This window comes from Miniopterus schreibersii (assembly GCF_964146895.1).
Source record: "Miniopterus schreibersii genome assembly, chromosome: X".
NCBI classification, from domain to species: domain Eukaryota; kingdom Metazoa; phylum Chordata; class Mammalia; order Chiroptera; family Miniopteridae; genus Miniopterus; species Miniopterus schreibersii.
In genome coordinates, this window is record NC_138104.1 from 77334850 (window position 1) to 77351704 (window position 16855).

Genomic DNA, 16855 nt, shown 5'->3' on the forward strand with positions numbered 1-16855 from the left:
ATATTTCTGGATGTGGGATTGTTGAGTCAACAGGTAAGTGAAGTACATATAGTTTTGTTACATTACTGCAAAATTCTGTCTTATATATGTTGTATCAGTTTGCATGATCACAATGGGTGGGAGTCCATTTCCTCTCCATAGTGACAATATTTTCACCAGTATGACAGGTGAGAAATCATACTGTGTTGCTTTAATTTGCATTTCACTACCTCTGAGTTGAACACTTTTCCATTTGTATAAGGGTCATTTTTATATCTTTTTTGTCCATTGTCTGTTCATGTCTTTTTTTCCCATTCTTCGATTGGGTTTTTGTTCTTTTGTCCCTCAAATTTTAAGAGTTCGTTCTACATTAGGTATATCAGCCATTTGTCTGTGGCACGTGTTGCAAACATTTTCTCCCGGTTTAACAGGTGTCCTCTAATATATGGTATATTTTTGCCATGCAGAAATTATCTATTTTTATATTTTTCAAACTGATGGGTCATTATTTTTATTGCCTATGAATTTTGACTCATAGTTAGAAAGCCTTTTCCTACATCCATGTTGAAGAGGAATTCCTGTTTTCTTCTAGTAGTTGCACAATATTTTTTACAATTTGACCCTAACTCATTTGTAGTTTATTCCTGTGAATGATTTGTTATAGGTCTAATTTTATCTTTGTATAAATGGCTACCAAGTTGTCCCAGAACCATTTATGAAGAAATCCCCCATAGCCTCAGGAATGTAAGATTACCTTTATCAATATACTCAGTTTCTGTATGTACCTGGATTTGTTCCTGGCCTTTCTATGATATTCCACTGGTTTATATGTTTATTCACACAACAGTACTCTACTTTTTATTATATAGGCTTTACTGTGTGTTTTAATATCTAGTAGAGTTAGTATAACCTATACAATTTTCCCCACTCTGTTATCCTGGCTAATCTAGCATGTTTTTCCATATCAACTTATCTCCTTTAAAAAGTTTGCTAGTATTTTTCTATTGATGTGTTACAATAATTAATTTAGGGAGAATCACAATCTTTATACTGTTGAGTTATAGTATCTCTTTTAAGTTTATTGTGAAGTATTTCATTACTTTGTTGACACTATAAAATTTTTCTAACATTACAATACTTTCTAATTATTGTTGTTATAGTCTATGAATTTAAGTATGTTAATCTGTACCTCTAATTGATTTTTCTTATCTAACTGCATTGGCTAATACGTATAACAATAATGAGGAGTAATGGAGATAGTGGGCATCTTTGCCTTGCTCCTGATTTTTGTGAAAATGCCTCTAGTGTTCCCCCTTAAATAAGACAGTGATTTGTAGACTAAAATAGATGAATTTTATCATTGGAAAGAAACTCTCACTTCCTATGTCCAAGAGTGTTTTTATTGGGAATGAGTATTGAATTTTTCAAAGGCTTCTTTAGCACTTATGTTAAAATGGTTTGATTTTACCTTTAATTCTGCATGATAGTAATGGATTTCCTAATATTCAATCAGCCTTGCATTCCTGAAATGAATACTACTTGGTCACAATATATTATTTGTTTTAAGGAAATAATGGATTTTGTTTTTGCTAATATTTTATTTAGTATTTTTACACCAAGATGCATCAGTGATATTTAGTCTGTATATTGATTATTTTTTGTCTTTATCAGGTTCAGGTATCAACGTTATACTTGCTTCAAAGATGTACGGGGGAAAACAGTATGAAGCTTCCTCAAAAAGTCAAACACAGAATCACCATATAATCCCATTATTCTACTTCTGAGTATATATCAAAAAGAACTGAAAGCAGTGACAAACAGATATTCACACTCATTCATAGCAGCATTATTCATAATAGTCAAAAGGTAAAAGCCACACACAAATATCTACTGACAGATAAATGGATAAACCAAATGTGGTATATACATATTATTCAGACTTAAAAAGGAGTGACATTTTGACACATGCTACAATATGTACAAACCTTAAAGACATTATGCTAAGTGAAATAAGCCAGACACAAAAGGACTAATGTTGTATGAGTCCATTTATATGAAATACCTAGAGTAGTCAAACTCATAGATACAGAAAGAATAGTGGTTGCCAGGGGCTGGGTGGAGGACGGAATAAGGACTTATTGTTTAATGGGCTCAGAGTTTTAGTTTGGGATGATAAAAGGATTCTAAAGATGGCTGACAGTGACAGCTGCACAAGTAAATGTACTTAATCCACCGAAATGTACATTTTAAAATGGCTAAAATGATAAAATTTATGTCACATATATTTTACAACTGAAAAAAGAGGAGCCCGGCCATGCATGACTCAGCAGTTGAGCGTCGACCTACGATCCAGGCAATCGGGGTTCGATTCCCGGTCAGGGCACATGCTCAGGTTGCAGGCTCCATCCCCAGTGGGGGCGTGCAGGAGGCAGCTGATCAATGACTCTCTCATCATTGATGTTTCTCTCTCTCTCTCTCTCTCCCTCTCCATTCCTCTCTCTGAAATCAATAAAGATATATTAAATAAATAAATAAATAAATAAATAAATAAATAAATAAATAAATATAGATGATAGATAGATAGATGATAGATAGATGATGATAGATAGATAGATAGATGATAGATGATAGATAGATAGATGATAGATAGATAGATAGATAGATAGATAGATAGATAGATAGATAGATGATAGATAGATGTCGGCCTGGCTGGTGTTGCTCAGTGGTTGACCACCAACCCATGAACCAGGAGGTCACGGTTCAATTCCAGGTCAGGGTACATGCCTGGGTTGCAGGCTCGATCCCTGGGGTGGGGATAGTATGTGTGTGTGTCCGTGTACGTATGTGTGCAGGCAGGAAGCAGACAATCAATGCTGCACTCTCACATCGCTGGTTCTCTCCCTTCTTCTCTCTCAAAAAATCAATAAAGTATTCTTTAAAAAAAAAAGAGAGAGAGACCATGTCCTTGGGTGATGATTGAGGAAAAAGAAAATCTAAAAAAGTTTCTTCCTTGTTCACAATATTATTAGTTTTCCTTACATTGCTTATTTTTTCCTTTATTTTATTTTTCCATCACCATTTATTCCCCCTTATATCCTCTTGCTCCTTTACGCCCCCTGCCCCAGCAATCACCACACTGTTGTCCATGTCCATGAGTTTTCTATTTTTTGTTTTTGCTCAATTCTTCCACCCTACCCCCCCCCCCCCACCAGAGCTGTCTGCCTGCTCTCTGAGTCTGTCTCTATTTTGCTTATTAGTTCAGTTTGGTCATTAAATTCCACATATTAACGAAATCATATGGTACCTATATTTCTCTGACTGGCTTATTTCACTTAGCATAATGTTCTCCAGGTCCATCCAAGCTGTTGCAAAGGGTAAAATTTTGTTCCTTTTTAAGGTCAAGTAGTAAACGTACCATAGCTGTTTAATCTACTCATCTACTAGACAGACACTTGGGCTGCTTCCAAATCTTGGCTATTGTAAATAATGCTACAATGAACACAGGGGTGGCATATATTCTTTCGAATTAGCGTTTCAGGTTTCTTCAGATAAATTCCCAGAAGTGGAACTGCTGAGTAATAAGGCAGTTCCCGTTTTAATTTTTTGAGGTAACTCCATACTGCTTTCTGCAATGGCTGCACCAAACTGCATTTTGTTTTGTTAACACATTTCCTTACATTGAATCATCTTTGACTTCATGAAATAAACCCTATACAATCATGACATATTGTATCTATCAACTAGAATTTATTTTTTTTTCTTTAGAATTTTTTGGTATAATATACATAAATGAAACCAGCCTACAGTGCTTTGGCAATAAACTACTGTTGGATAGTTAGAAGATAATGTTAAAAATAAAACTAATAATTCTTATAAAGTGCTATTCATAATAACATATGGATATGAATCATTTCCAAAACATAATACTAAGTTTAAAAAAAAATTTTTAAGGAAGGTCAAGAGAAGATACATAATTGGCTATGGCTTCAACAAAATAAAGAAAAACAAATATGGGAATATAGTCAATAATATTTTAATAACTATGGTGTCCGGTGGATACTAGACTTATCACGGTGATCACTTAGAAAGTTATATAATGTCTAATCACTGGGGTGTACACCTGAAACTACTATAACATTGTATGTCAACTGTAATTGAAAATTTAAAAATTTAAAGTAAAAAAAATAGTAACACTTTAAGAACATTAAGTAAAAGGGACAAATCCTATATCTTTTACTCTTTAAATGCTAATAAAAACCTAGATGGTCAACTGTTCAAGTTATATCATTAAAATCAATGGAAAGCCTGGCCGGCGTGGCTCAGCGGTTGAGCATCGACCTATGATCCAGGAGATCAAGGTTCAGTTCCTGGTCAGGGCACATGCCTGAGTTGTGGGTTCAATCCCCAGAATGGGGCGTGTAGGAGGCAGCCGATCAATGACTCTCTCATCATTGATGCTTCTCTCTCTCCTTCTCCCTTCCTCTCTCTGAAATCAATAAAAAAAATTAAAAAATCAATGCAGAAAAAGGCCAGTTAATACTAGTATTAGTATTAGAAAAAAAATGGTTCTGTAGGTCTCAGCTAATAATATGGGGAAGTAAATTAAATAACTGATATAAATGTCCAACAATAATTCACAATGTATTTACTTGGAGATATGACATTATACAGAGAAACAAAAGTATCTTTACTTAGAGATGGTATGATGATATACACAGAAACCTCTAAGAATCTAATTTTCTAAACCTACTAAGAATGCGTGGGGAGAGATGATATCCCATTAAAACTACCCAAACCTAAATAGACCTGCCATATAATTCAGCAATCCTACTTCTGGGTATATATCCAAAGGAAACAAAACCATTATCTCAAAGAGATAACTATACTCCCATGTTCACTGCTGCATTATTCACAATACCCAAGGTGTGGAAACAACCTAGGTGTCCATCAAAATTTGTGACAACACAGATAAACCTGGAGGGTATTATGCTAAGTGAAATAAGCCAGACAAAGAAAGACAAATACTGTATGGTATCACTTATATATGCACTCATTTAAAAAAAAAAGGGGAGGGGGGGCGGGGGGGGGGACATATAGAAACAAAAAAATAGAAAAGTAGCTGCCAGGAGGTGAGGGTAGTGAGGTTGGGGGAAACAGAGAGAGATGATAAAAGGGTACAATCTATCAAGTTATAAGACAAATAAGGTCTGAGGGTCTAACGCATATCATGATGACTACAGTTGGTAACACTATACTGTATAATTGAAATTTGCTAAGAGAATAGAACTTAAATGTTCTAACCCAAAAAGGAGGCAGGGGGTTAGATGTGAGGTGATGGATGTGTAAATTAACTCGATGGAGTTGGGGGGGGGGGGTGCCTTCACAATGTATACATATATCAAACCATCAGGTTATATAATTTAAATATCTTACAATTTTATTTGTCAATTATACCTCAGTAAAGAGGAAAAATAAAATAACTCAAACCTAAATGCATGACTAGGTTTAACAAGAAAATTTAAGCCCTACATTTCCAACTCTACAAAAGGCCTCCTTTTTATCTTTCCAATACAGGGGTGGGCAAAAGTAGGTTTACAGTTGTTCATATGGAAAAAGACATGCAGGTTATTATTATAATAGCTTTATTAACTCAAAAGAATGTCACGATGCAACTGTAAGCCTACTTCACTCACCCCCCCATATTATAAGCTCAATACCACAACGCTGTTGTACTTGCTAATAACACCTCTTTATCAGAATGACCCAGCAAAACACACACACACACACACACATTATATCATATCATTGGCTCTTCTACATTCAGGACTCAGCCCAAACAGGCCTTCCTTACCACTCTAATAAAAAAAAGAATTCCATCACTTTTCAGTTTTAATTATGGTCTTATTGTATCATACTGTGAAGACAAGGGGGACTAGGGCCCTCAGGGTTTGTGAAATGCTGTCTTCTTTTTCCTACACTGATTAGCAGGAAGACTTCTTCCTATATAAAGAGACTTCCCTTGAACTATCTGGCTACCTAGCAGTAGCCACTAACCATATGTGGCCTGACTACTTAAATTTACATTTTAAAACTCCATATTCATAAATAAGGTCTGTTGGTATGAATCAGCTGAACTATAAAAAGTAACTTCTCTTCATTTTTCACCTGAAAATGAACATCCTTGTTATAAGCACCGAGTAGAGATTTTTCAAATGAAAGAATCAAACGGGGGGGGGGGGGGGGGGGGGGGGGGGGGGTTACTGTCCCATTACCTTCACAAGATTAAAAATTAACACCAACAGACAACTTCTCATCAGAAGCAATGAAAGCCAAAACAATGAAATGTAAATTTCAAAGTGGTCAAATAAAACAGAATTCCACCTCCAGCAAAAACACTCATTAAAAATAAAGGTGAGAAAACTTCTGCTTCAGCTAGTGACAGACCAGTGATCTCACTAAGAACTAAAAAAGCTGGGGAGGGAATCAGAATTCATCCTTTTGAAGGCAGCAGAGAGCTACTAAGGTAATGAGAACAGAAGGAGCTAATAAGACTCCAGGGAAGGAACTTTGGAGAAGAAACTGATTTCTACAGCTGCTTTCACCCTGGGGTCTTTGCTGATTCGACAAAAATCAGCAGTTGGCAGGAGGCTGGGATTAGCATTGGCAGGTAAAGACTCCAATCCACAACATGCATGTGTGTGTAATTTTCACATGCATCTTCTCAAGGAAGATAAAATCCCTAGAGTAGTAGGGTATCCAAACCTAAGTCTGTATCAAGTCTGATTCAGTGGATGTGTGTGTGCACACACGTGTGTGCTTGTTTGTGTGTGCGGGGGGGGGGGACGGGACACGCAGATAGAGGTGTCCAGAAATCTGACGTTAATTTAATTTTTTAAAGCACCCCATGGTAGCTCTGAAGCAAAATAGACCTTACAAATTATGTACAAATATAACAGTATTTTTCCCTGAAAAGCTGTTATAAAATTTATGTTTTGGGTAAACTATGATTACCTAATACTTAGTCTCACACCAATTTATGCCTGATTTTTCATACCACTGCCCAGAGCAGGGGTGGGGAACCTTTTTTCTGTCCGGGAAATCATTTGGTCTGGCACTGCCAAGGCAACCGCAGGCAGGACTTGAAATTTGATTAAATGTTTGACCAAATATAGCAGGCTAATTTTTAAGTTGATAGTTTTGTATGGCAGGGCCAAACCAAATTGGCCCGCAGGCCGGATGTTCCCCATCCCTGGCCTAGAGTAAATGTCTGTGTTATACCTTTTATTGTACAACTAGGCACAATCTGCCATACATAAAAACAATACTCTAAAATTAAACTGGAAAAGTATGTTAAATACAGCACCATAACAGTAGTGATAATGACATCAAAAGGTGACTCTAATAGGGCTTTCAAATGGTGACACATAAAAGGGATATTTCAATCTTAAGAAAAACTGAAACTAAAAACAATGCATTGTAACAACCATCTATAAAAATTTTGAAAGGAAAACTAGGCATTTCATATCAAGAATAAGAGAAATCTTAAATATAGCCACTTAAGCCTGTAGATATTCAGGTTTAGAGTCAAATCATATTAAATGAAATTTAAGTGGTAATACCCAGAATGTCATTAAATTATCTGATATCACTTAGAATGATATGGGTAATCACTTCTGTTTTAAGTAAGGTAAGTTAAAACACTTACCTGGGTTTCATATAAGTGGGCAATGTGAAATTGAACTGCAAAGATGATGGAAAATAGAAATCAAAACAAGTATTTGGGGTAAATTAAGCAAAACTATAAAATATAAAATATAAGCACAGTCTATACTACATTGACTTAAGTAGTAATGGAACGTAACTTATTTTTTAATAAAATAGAATATACAAACAAATATACACAAACACAATTAAGAAACCACATGTATTCATTGTTGGCCATTATCAAATTTTGTCAATGTAATTTTTAAAATTAATATTAAAATCTATAGCAAATGAGTATAGTTTTTAATTTTTACTTTTTTCCAATTAGTTTATATTCAGTATTATTTTGTATTAGTTTCAATGAGTATACTTCTTACAAATTTCAAAATGGTCATATTAAACAAATAGAGAAAACTTTTATAATCTATACATTTCAAAGCGTGGTATTTAAAAACTGAGTTCTAGGTGAAAAAAATACAGTCACTATTAGTAAAAAACACATTAAAACAAAAAGAAACCTCTAGTATTATTCTTATACCATATTTCATATCAAAAAACATTTATAAAGAAGTCATAGACCAGGATCACACGGGTAATAACACAGAGAAAATTTGTTGTTGCATTTCTCTATCAGTTATTCAGAATTTTTTTTTTTAAAGTCAAACCAGTTGGAAGGCAAGAATAATAAACAGTCCCAAGATTAACAAGTATGCCTTGAAATCAAATAAATTATGTCAGCTTTTACTTTCAGCTCTTCCTAATAGTGCATCACCAGAGTATGAATGATTCAACGAAAGCAACAATGAATCAGGAATCAAAACTGGATTCTAGCTACTTATATACTCATTTTTATTCTTTAATGACAATGTTCTATCTACCTGAATTTCACAGCTGGATTTCAAGGAGTCTGGGAGTATTTCAAAATTATATGCAGAATATTTATGTGGAACTTTAAAAACAAGGTCCAGAGCTATCATCAATTTCTTATTGGAGAATATACCATGAAATAACTGATTCCTGTAACTGTAAGATTCACCTGGAAGGCTTGTGAAAAATAGAGATTCCCAAGATTATGATTCAGTGAGCCTGGGGCAAGGCCTGGAAAACTGCCTTTTTATTCAGTTCTGCAAGGGATTCTGATACCTAGTCCCTAGACAACCTACCACCAGGAAACAACTGATCTAAAAAACCTGAAGATCAAAACAAACAAAATATATAATGAACTTGAAAAATAATGCCACTTTTAGATCAAAAGTTAAGTACTACATAACTCCATAAATAATCATTAAATATCACATGTTAACTAATCAGAGATGAGGCAAAATAAAAATATCTTTAGAAGATAAAAATCAGTTTTGCAAAAAGCACATAAAAAAAATAATAATAATAATAAAAGTTCCATTGGGAAGAAAAAGGGATATCTGTAATATTCTAAAAAACAAACAAAAAAATCTTTACCAAAGAAAAAGAAAAAAAAAGTTCCACACATGTAAACATCCCCTTTACCTATACCCGTTGCAAGGCTTTTCCTATTCCCCACTACCCTTTCCAATACAGCTCTCCTTGAGCTCCAGTCCACATCTCACCTCACTACATCACTGGAGGGAGACTGGGTTACAGGTTAAGGGAATGAGAGAGAGAGAAAAAAATCTATGTCCACTTCCCCCAATCTTCTTAATCCTCTAATAAAGTTAACAAGGAAGAAAAGATCAGCAGCCAGTGGGCACGCTACTACCATCCCAAACTTCCACCAGGCTCACTCCTAGGCCTTTATGTCAAGGGCTTCCCTATCCCATGAGTTACTAAATCTAGTGTCATCTTTTGTACTGTGAAAACCACCATGGATTTAAATTCTTAAAAGTATTCTTCAAAGTGGAACATAACCATACACCTAAGAAAAAACTCCACCTGGAAAGTCTCAATTAGTGGTAGAAATATTGAACAAATATTGCCATAAAAGGTTCTGAAATTAAACTTTATTTAGAAATTAATACATTATTTTTAGAATTAACAGAATTTTTAAAGTCTCAAAGAAACAATTTTACCCCAAGGGGCAATCATATAATGAAAAGTCTAGTATCATCATGACAGTAACTGTAATTAACCCTTCTTAAATAGCTCTAGAAACAAGTATATCTACTTATTTTTTAACTGTATAATGAATTGTGCCACAAAATACAAATTTCTCATACAGACTTTTTAAAAAGCTCACTTTACTTTCTATTATCTTCTGGTCTTTGCAGTATCACAAGGTAACATGAAGATTTCAAGGTCTGTGGCATATACAATAGGTAATGACATAAAAAAATGCAAAGAGAAATAAGTTTTACAAAGACAAAGAGCCTGGTGTTGAAATAGTAATAATATCTGGCCCAAGGCAGGTAGTCTACGTTGCTCTGTGAGACATCAGCCACTAATGAAGTTATCAAGTAATCATGCAGACTGTTTAAAATAAACTACCCAAATCAACTTAACTATAATGGCCTAATGTCTCTAAATAAAGCACATGCCCTTCCATTAGAACGACCAATCCTTGAGTACTCAAAGTCCTGAATCCAGGGAAATTCCCTGGGCAATAGAGGACTACTTCCCTTTTCAATAAACAGAGAGAGAGGCACAGTCAACTCAAAGATGTATTTCATGATGGCTGGAACTGTCCTCTCCAAATGTGACAGAAAAGTTTTCTTCCCTTTGATATTCACTCTACGTAGGTGTTTTCCACTCAGGAGCAATGATCTACAAGTGAGATTTTACCTCAACAGAGTAGAATGAGGATTTGCCAAAATATTTAGTTTCACATTTATAAAGTATCCCTCAAAAGTTATTTAAACTGACAAATAGTTATGAAACTTGGCTTTAAGATACTAGATATAAAAAAATTAAATGAAAATCAGCCGTTTTCTTATTCCCATAAATTAGATGATTTATATAACCTGGATATATAATTATGGAAAAAGTATAAATTAACACCTTATAAATTAATACTTATAAATTAATATACCTATGAGTTAAATTCTTTTTCTAATCTAACCTCATCTTAGAAATTAAATATTGCTGCATTTGTTACCTTCCCATCACTTATTCTGCAAATACACTGATCAGTACAAAATCCTGCATTTCATTGAAAGAAAACAGAAATCTTTTGTTTTCTCAAGAAATTGCGTCTTGGAGAAGTATGAGATAATTGGTCTGGTTTAGATGATGATTTAATCCTTCTTAGGCATTTTTAACACTGATACTACTTTTCACTTAACATCTTTCTATATGGTTAAAAAAAGAAGTCACTTATAGCAAAATACTGACTTTCTAAAACCTAGAATCCTTTAATTGATCTTAAATTTTCATTAAGAATGATTTCTTTTTAAAATTCTTATTTTTCAAGTAAGAAAGTTTTAAAGAAAGCCAGCTTGAACCCAATGAATATTCTTAAAACTTTTATTGGCTACTTTAAAGTACACTAAATAAACATGACAATACATACTTATTGATAAACACATCATAATCAACCCAATCTGCTTTTGGAAGGAGACCTACATAGAAGCAGAAAATAACTGTCTGAAGAAAACCACTGTATCAGAATATGCTTCACATGTACATTCTTTCTGAATTAATTAAAAAATGTCACCTCAAACTTTATATATAAAGTGTGAAACTATAATAAAAAGTCCAAGTATGTGTTCATAATTACCAATAATTTGGGAATCGTTGAGCTACCATATGTGAATCTTTGTATACTTTTTTCTTAAAAAACTAGCAAACCCTGTTATTAATCTCCCCATATCATCTACAATATATCAATCTTGCTTATTGGTGCAGGTAATTTTAATTCAACAACTCAGTTCACTGGCATATCTATTTTAGACACAGGCTGTTCACAATAACTGGTCTGACATGTTCCATTTGTACAAGTAGCCATGGCAACCAATACAGTTAGATTCAACAATTCTACAAGGAAAAACTGCACAGGATTTATCACTATCATTATTATTATTACTACTACTATTTGCTGTGAAGTGATCTGAATACATGTAGAAAACTATGGTAATTAATACTTACTTTCAGCATTGGACAAAGTGCAGGGATTACAGTCAACCAAAGCTAACTGAAAATGCTGTAAGAAGAGAGTGGGAAAATTAATGTGCTAAATTCAGTCATATAAATGTGTTTTAAAATAATTTTCAGGTATGTAAGGTCTAACATAATAATAAAACTATACTATGCAAATAAAACATACTAGACAACCAACAAGAATTACTTTGAACATTTACTAATAGGAACAGACAGGCTGTTAAGAATGGAGAATCTGGGAAAGAATTAACAAGTTACCTATGCATATTTTCGTTTATATGAAAAAAGCTTTGGATTTTTGAGTCTTCAAATAAAAAGTATTAGTTATAAACAGTTTAAACAGAGCGCATCACTATTTAAAACTGAAAGTAAAGATCAACGGCATTAATGTCAGAACACCACTGCTTATCTCAAAATGAGATGTGGACTTTAGAAACAACAAAAATTGTTATGAGAATCATCATAAAGGGTGAAACTATTTGCCCTTACGAATTCTTTAATAATCATTGTATTTAGTGCCTTTTAAAACTAGTTGAAATACTAAGAATGCACAGGCTACAAATAGCCTGTGTTCAAGTTCATTTATGAAATATAATTATCCTTTTAGAATGTGCTATCATATGTGTAAGAGTTATAACATCCACTTTAAATAATGTCGTATAAGCCTGCCCAAAAAATACATGTTAAATTTAATGTATAACATAATAAAAAACACTGTGTGACATCTAGTTTGTCAACGTTAAACCTGGTATATAAACTAAGAGAAGACAAATAAGTACTAGAGTTGGTATAAAATCTTTAAGATAAAAAAAGTAAATCTCTCTGAACTTCTTCAAAATATTTTCACAAATGTATATTCAAATTTTTAGCATTTAAAGAAATCAACAGCCAAAATACAAATCACTTTTAAAAAATTGACTACAATTAAGTTCATTCCTATCTACAATCAAAATGTCTGAAGAGTTATATTTTTTATAACTGCTGGATAATCTGAAAATTGATAATGCATAATAACAATTTCCAAATGTAAGACCACAAAGATCTTTCTTTATCACGAGAAATAATCAGCAAGTTTTTGGTACTATATTTCAACACAGAATCATCAAAACTGCACTTGGTCAACCAGATCCCTCAATTAACAAAAATAAACAAATGTCAGCTACCCAGTGTTACAAGGAAAGAAAGATTAGAAGGCATCACTTGGTATGAATACAGTAGCTATTATATATTCATTCACAAATGTCTGTTATGTGCATGCATAATTAGGCTAGCCAACATTTGGAGTACTCTTAATATTTAAGGGTTGTAATGTTTTGAATAGGCAAATTACAAACAAAATTACTATGACCCTTCAATACTGAATATTTAACCCATTCAACAAATATTTATCAAGACCTATAACGCCCTTAGAATAATGCAGAAACTAGGGATACAATGGTCAACAAAACAAAAGTAAAAAATTATTTGCCACAGTTGACAGAATGGAAAAAATATATATATCCAACTCTGAACACCTCAAGAACTGCTTTTATTTTCCCTTGGTCTACTAAGCAGATTTTATGTCCTCAAACATCCCCTGAATGCGCTACCATGGGAATAGAAAACAGACTGTTTTAAAAAGTGAGTACTGTGAAAGCAAAGCATGCTTTATAACCAACTGCTTTCCTCTAAACAAAGAGAGCAGGACAGCAGCCACACATTTAGATTGTACTACATTTCTAAATCTAATCTATCCTGCCAGCATAAATTAATATCTAGATAAGACAGACCTCTCCTAACTGAGCCATCAAAGGATATTAACTAACGTGCAAAGAAACAGCCTTCAAGATGGCAGTATTTTAGTTTTGTCAGATTGAAATCCAACAAAGAGCAGAGAGATGCAAAATTCAAACTGCCCAGCCTACATTTCATCTATCAATACTCAATGAAACCTGGCAGAAATAGTTCTGGACCAGGTTTTATATAATTCTTAATCAATCTTAAAAGCAGCAATGAAGTCACTGAAGCACCATCTGAAACCCACAACATCATGAAATACTAAACATTTCCAAACAGCAACAATATAGAAAAATTACTGGGCAAGAGTACATATTCAAAAACATGCATGTGAGAATGAAAGAACTTAAAGAATTACTAAGTTGAAGAAACTAAGTAGCCACACAAAACCACATAAAGAAAAACACCAATATACTGTTCAGTAAACTAAAGGGAGATAAGGAACTGTGGATACCATGACCTCACAGTTTCATTTCTAGTATCTAAACCAGATGCAAACTAGATGTACCTATTAACATATAAATCAGCAGAAATGACTACCAATTATGATAATCGGCACCCAAGCCTAAAAATGTCATGGTAAAATATCCAGCACCCATCCCTGCAACCAGCAGCAGCAGCTAGAAAGTACAGGGTGGGGGCAAAAGTAGGTTTACAGTTTTGAGTATGGAAAACAGCTTATTCTTGTATTATTTATTAATTGTTGTATTATTTTCCATACGAACAAATGTAAACCTATTTTTGCCCCACACTGTATATTCATCTCCTACTGAAATATTGCAGTACTGCAACTGAATACTGCTATGTGAAATAGTTATTACGCAGTAGTAGCTTTTGCAGTTCAGACTACATACAAAACCTCAAGGCAGACAGCATTCTACAGAAAATTAATTTCCAAGCTAAGAAGATTTACCTAAGACTTTTTTTCTTAATGCCACAGTGATTTCCTTTTTATAGAGCACTTCTGGTCCAATTTAACACAAAGTTCAATTCATTACAATTTCTGTTGACATCTTTATCACCAAAGTCACCTTTTGTTTTAAAATCTTTTGACTTGTTCACTATTTCAAAATAACTTTACTGTATTTTGTTTTATATAGACTGAGGAGCTTGATTTCTATCTGTAGGAAGGATATCTATATTCATGTAATTAACACATAAAACTAGAGTTTCAAGATTTTATTTCCCTTTAAATTGTTTTACTTGTAGCTGTACAGTCTGCGATTATCTCATGAATCTTTTCAATTTTAGAACCCTTCAACTGTATTCCCAATCCTACAGACAAGCAATGAGATAGCTTTTCATAACTGACAAAGTATGTATCGACAAATAAATTATTAATTTGGAGCAATGTCTGGATTCTAGATCCAATCTTGAATGTTCTGATTCAGTGGGTTGAGGGTGACACCCTGTGAACCAGATAAAACCGTCTAACAAATTATTCCAATGCACAGTCAGGGTTAGATGCCATTATCTTAAAGGTATTAAATCATGCGCCTGCCCCAAAAAACCTTACTTCAGAGTACGTAGGCAAGGTGTATATAGGTGATACCACTGTCTATATATATTCATTTATGGTAGATAGAGCCTTTTAGGAATAAAAGGTTGGCAAACCAGCTTTTATTCCACAAGCCAGGCACTCTGCTATGGCTATGCATCTACAACTAAACACAAGGCCCACTGAAATTGGTGTTGTAACAGGAGTTTAAAAGACAATTCCATAACGGATTCCAAAAGATACAGATGAGAGAAGGGAGAAAAGAGGTACTTCAGGTTGAGGAAATAATCTGTTATTTTTACTCAGCTCCAATGAAACAGGGTTTTATGGACCATTTAAGTAGAGAAGGGAAGGTGTGTCAGGTACTCTTTCAAGTCAAAGGCAAATTATTTTTCTTTTTCATTGTTACAAATTGCCACAGTTCTAAAAGTATGATTAAAATCAACAAACTTCATTCCTAAAACTAATAGTCTATGATAAATGGATGAGACTAGGAAAATGTATTAGGATGTGATGGTACTTACTTTAGAGATTTGGTATTTGAAAATAAAACAGAACTGAAACTGGTCAATTATAGCAGGGCTTATGAGACACACTGCGTGGCCAAGCTGATCTGAGGTTCCTTCAAAGCCCTCAAACTCAGTTATCTTTGTAATGCAAGGTTGTTACAACAGTTTCGAGGAGGGACTCTATTGCACACCAATGACTAATAGCTAATGGACGCTGGCAATCTTTAGTCAAAAAAGCGGCTCCTTCTTTGAAGTTTATCAATCTGATCTCTCCAAACATTTCTTTAACACAAAAGACAAAAGATACTATTAATGAAGATGTTCAAAAATCTTATTTCTAGCCCTTCTTTTTAACTCCAGACTTTTATCTGTCTATACCAGGGGTGGGGAACGTATGGCCCGTGAAGTCATTTGGTCTGATCTTGCCAAGGCAAACGCAGGCGGGACTCGAAATTCAATAAATCTAGGAGCTTTTTTCATAGTAAGTTTTAAGTTGATAATTTTGTATGGCCCTCGAATGATGTTATAAATATCCAAAAGGCCCTTGGCAGAAAAAAAGGTTCCCTGCCCCTGGTCTATACAAACAGCTGATATCCTTCGCATACCTCCAACTCAATATACTCCCAAATGACCCACCTCCAGAGTCTTTTCACCTCTCAATCCCAAAACCTGTTGCTCCTTTCTTTATCCCCTACTTTCGTTAACGGGAAAGTGATTCAAGCCAATATATGGAAAATGTCTTCCCACACTGAATCAGTTAATTAGTTAACTACTTTATTAACTCCTTAAGATCTTAGGATGTATTTACCTATCATTCATTCATCCATCCATGCAACCATCCTATCAGAATCAATTTATTTGACTGACCTTGCTCATCTTTTTTTCCTGTACCTGTGCCCTACCTACTCTCCCAACTCCTGATTTCTATAGTATTTTACAAAAGCCTAGGTATGAAACTGACTAGAAATTTTAAAACACTAGTTATTGTATGTGTCTAATGTGTGCACACAGGGTGGACATAATTTCAAAGTTTTTTAAATCTAGTGTACAATTTGTATTCATAATAATATAAACTGCTATATATACAAATGACAAACAGAAGGTGAACATGATATATATTTTATAAAAGGGTAATTCAACAATTTTTACTGTAAAATGTTGCTTTGAACATTTTTTTTTAATGTGATAATAGATACACTGACTGCTCCATTAAAGCTGCATTTGATGACCAAATTTGTACAACCACAAATTCAGGTAGTTTTGTATAAACATCAAAAAACAATTTTTTATTAGAAATAACTTCTTGGAGTTAAAATATATT

The 16855-nt window shown here is 33.9% G+C and overlaps 1 protein-coding gene across 7 annotated transcripts in view; it reads right to left on the minus strand.

Moving 5' to 3' along the window:
• KDM6A (lysine demethylase 6A) overlaps nucleotides 1-16855 on the minus strand; it is a 211796-nt gene that overhangs the window by 69286 nt on the left and 125655 nt on the right. For all 7 annotated transcript variants that reach the window (XM_081126644.1, XM_081126643.1, XM_081126640.1 and 4 more), the window contains exons 7-8: nucleotides 11740-11794; nucleotides 7685-7719 (exon numbers count right to left, since the gene is read on the minus strand). In XM_081126644.1, the coding sequence (XP_080982770.1) occupies nucleotides 7685-7719; nucleotides 11740-11794 (90 nt within the window). The remainder of the gene's footprint in view (nucleotides 1-7684; nucleotides 7720-11739; nucleotides 11795-16855) is intronic.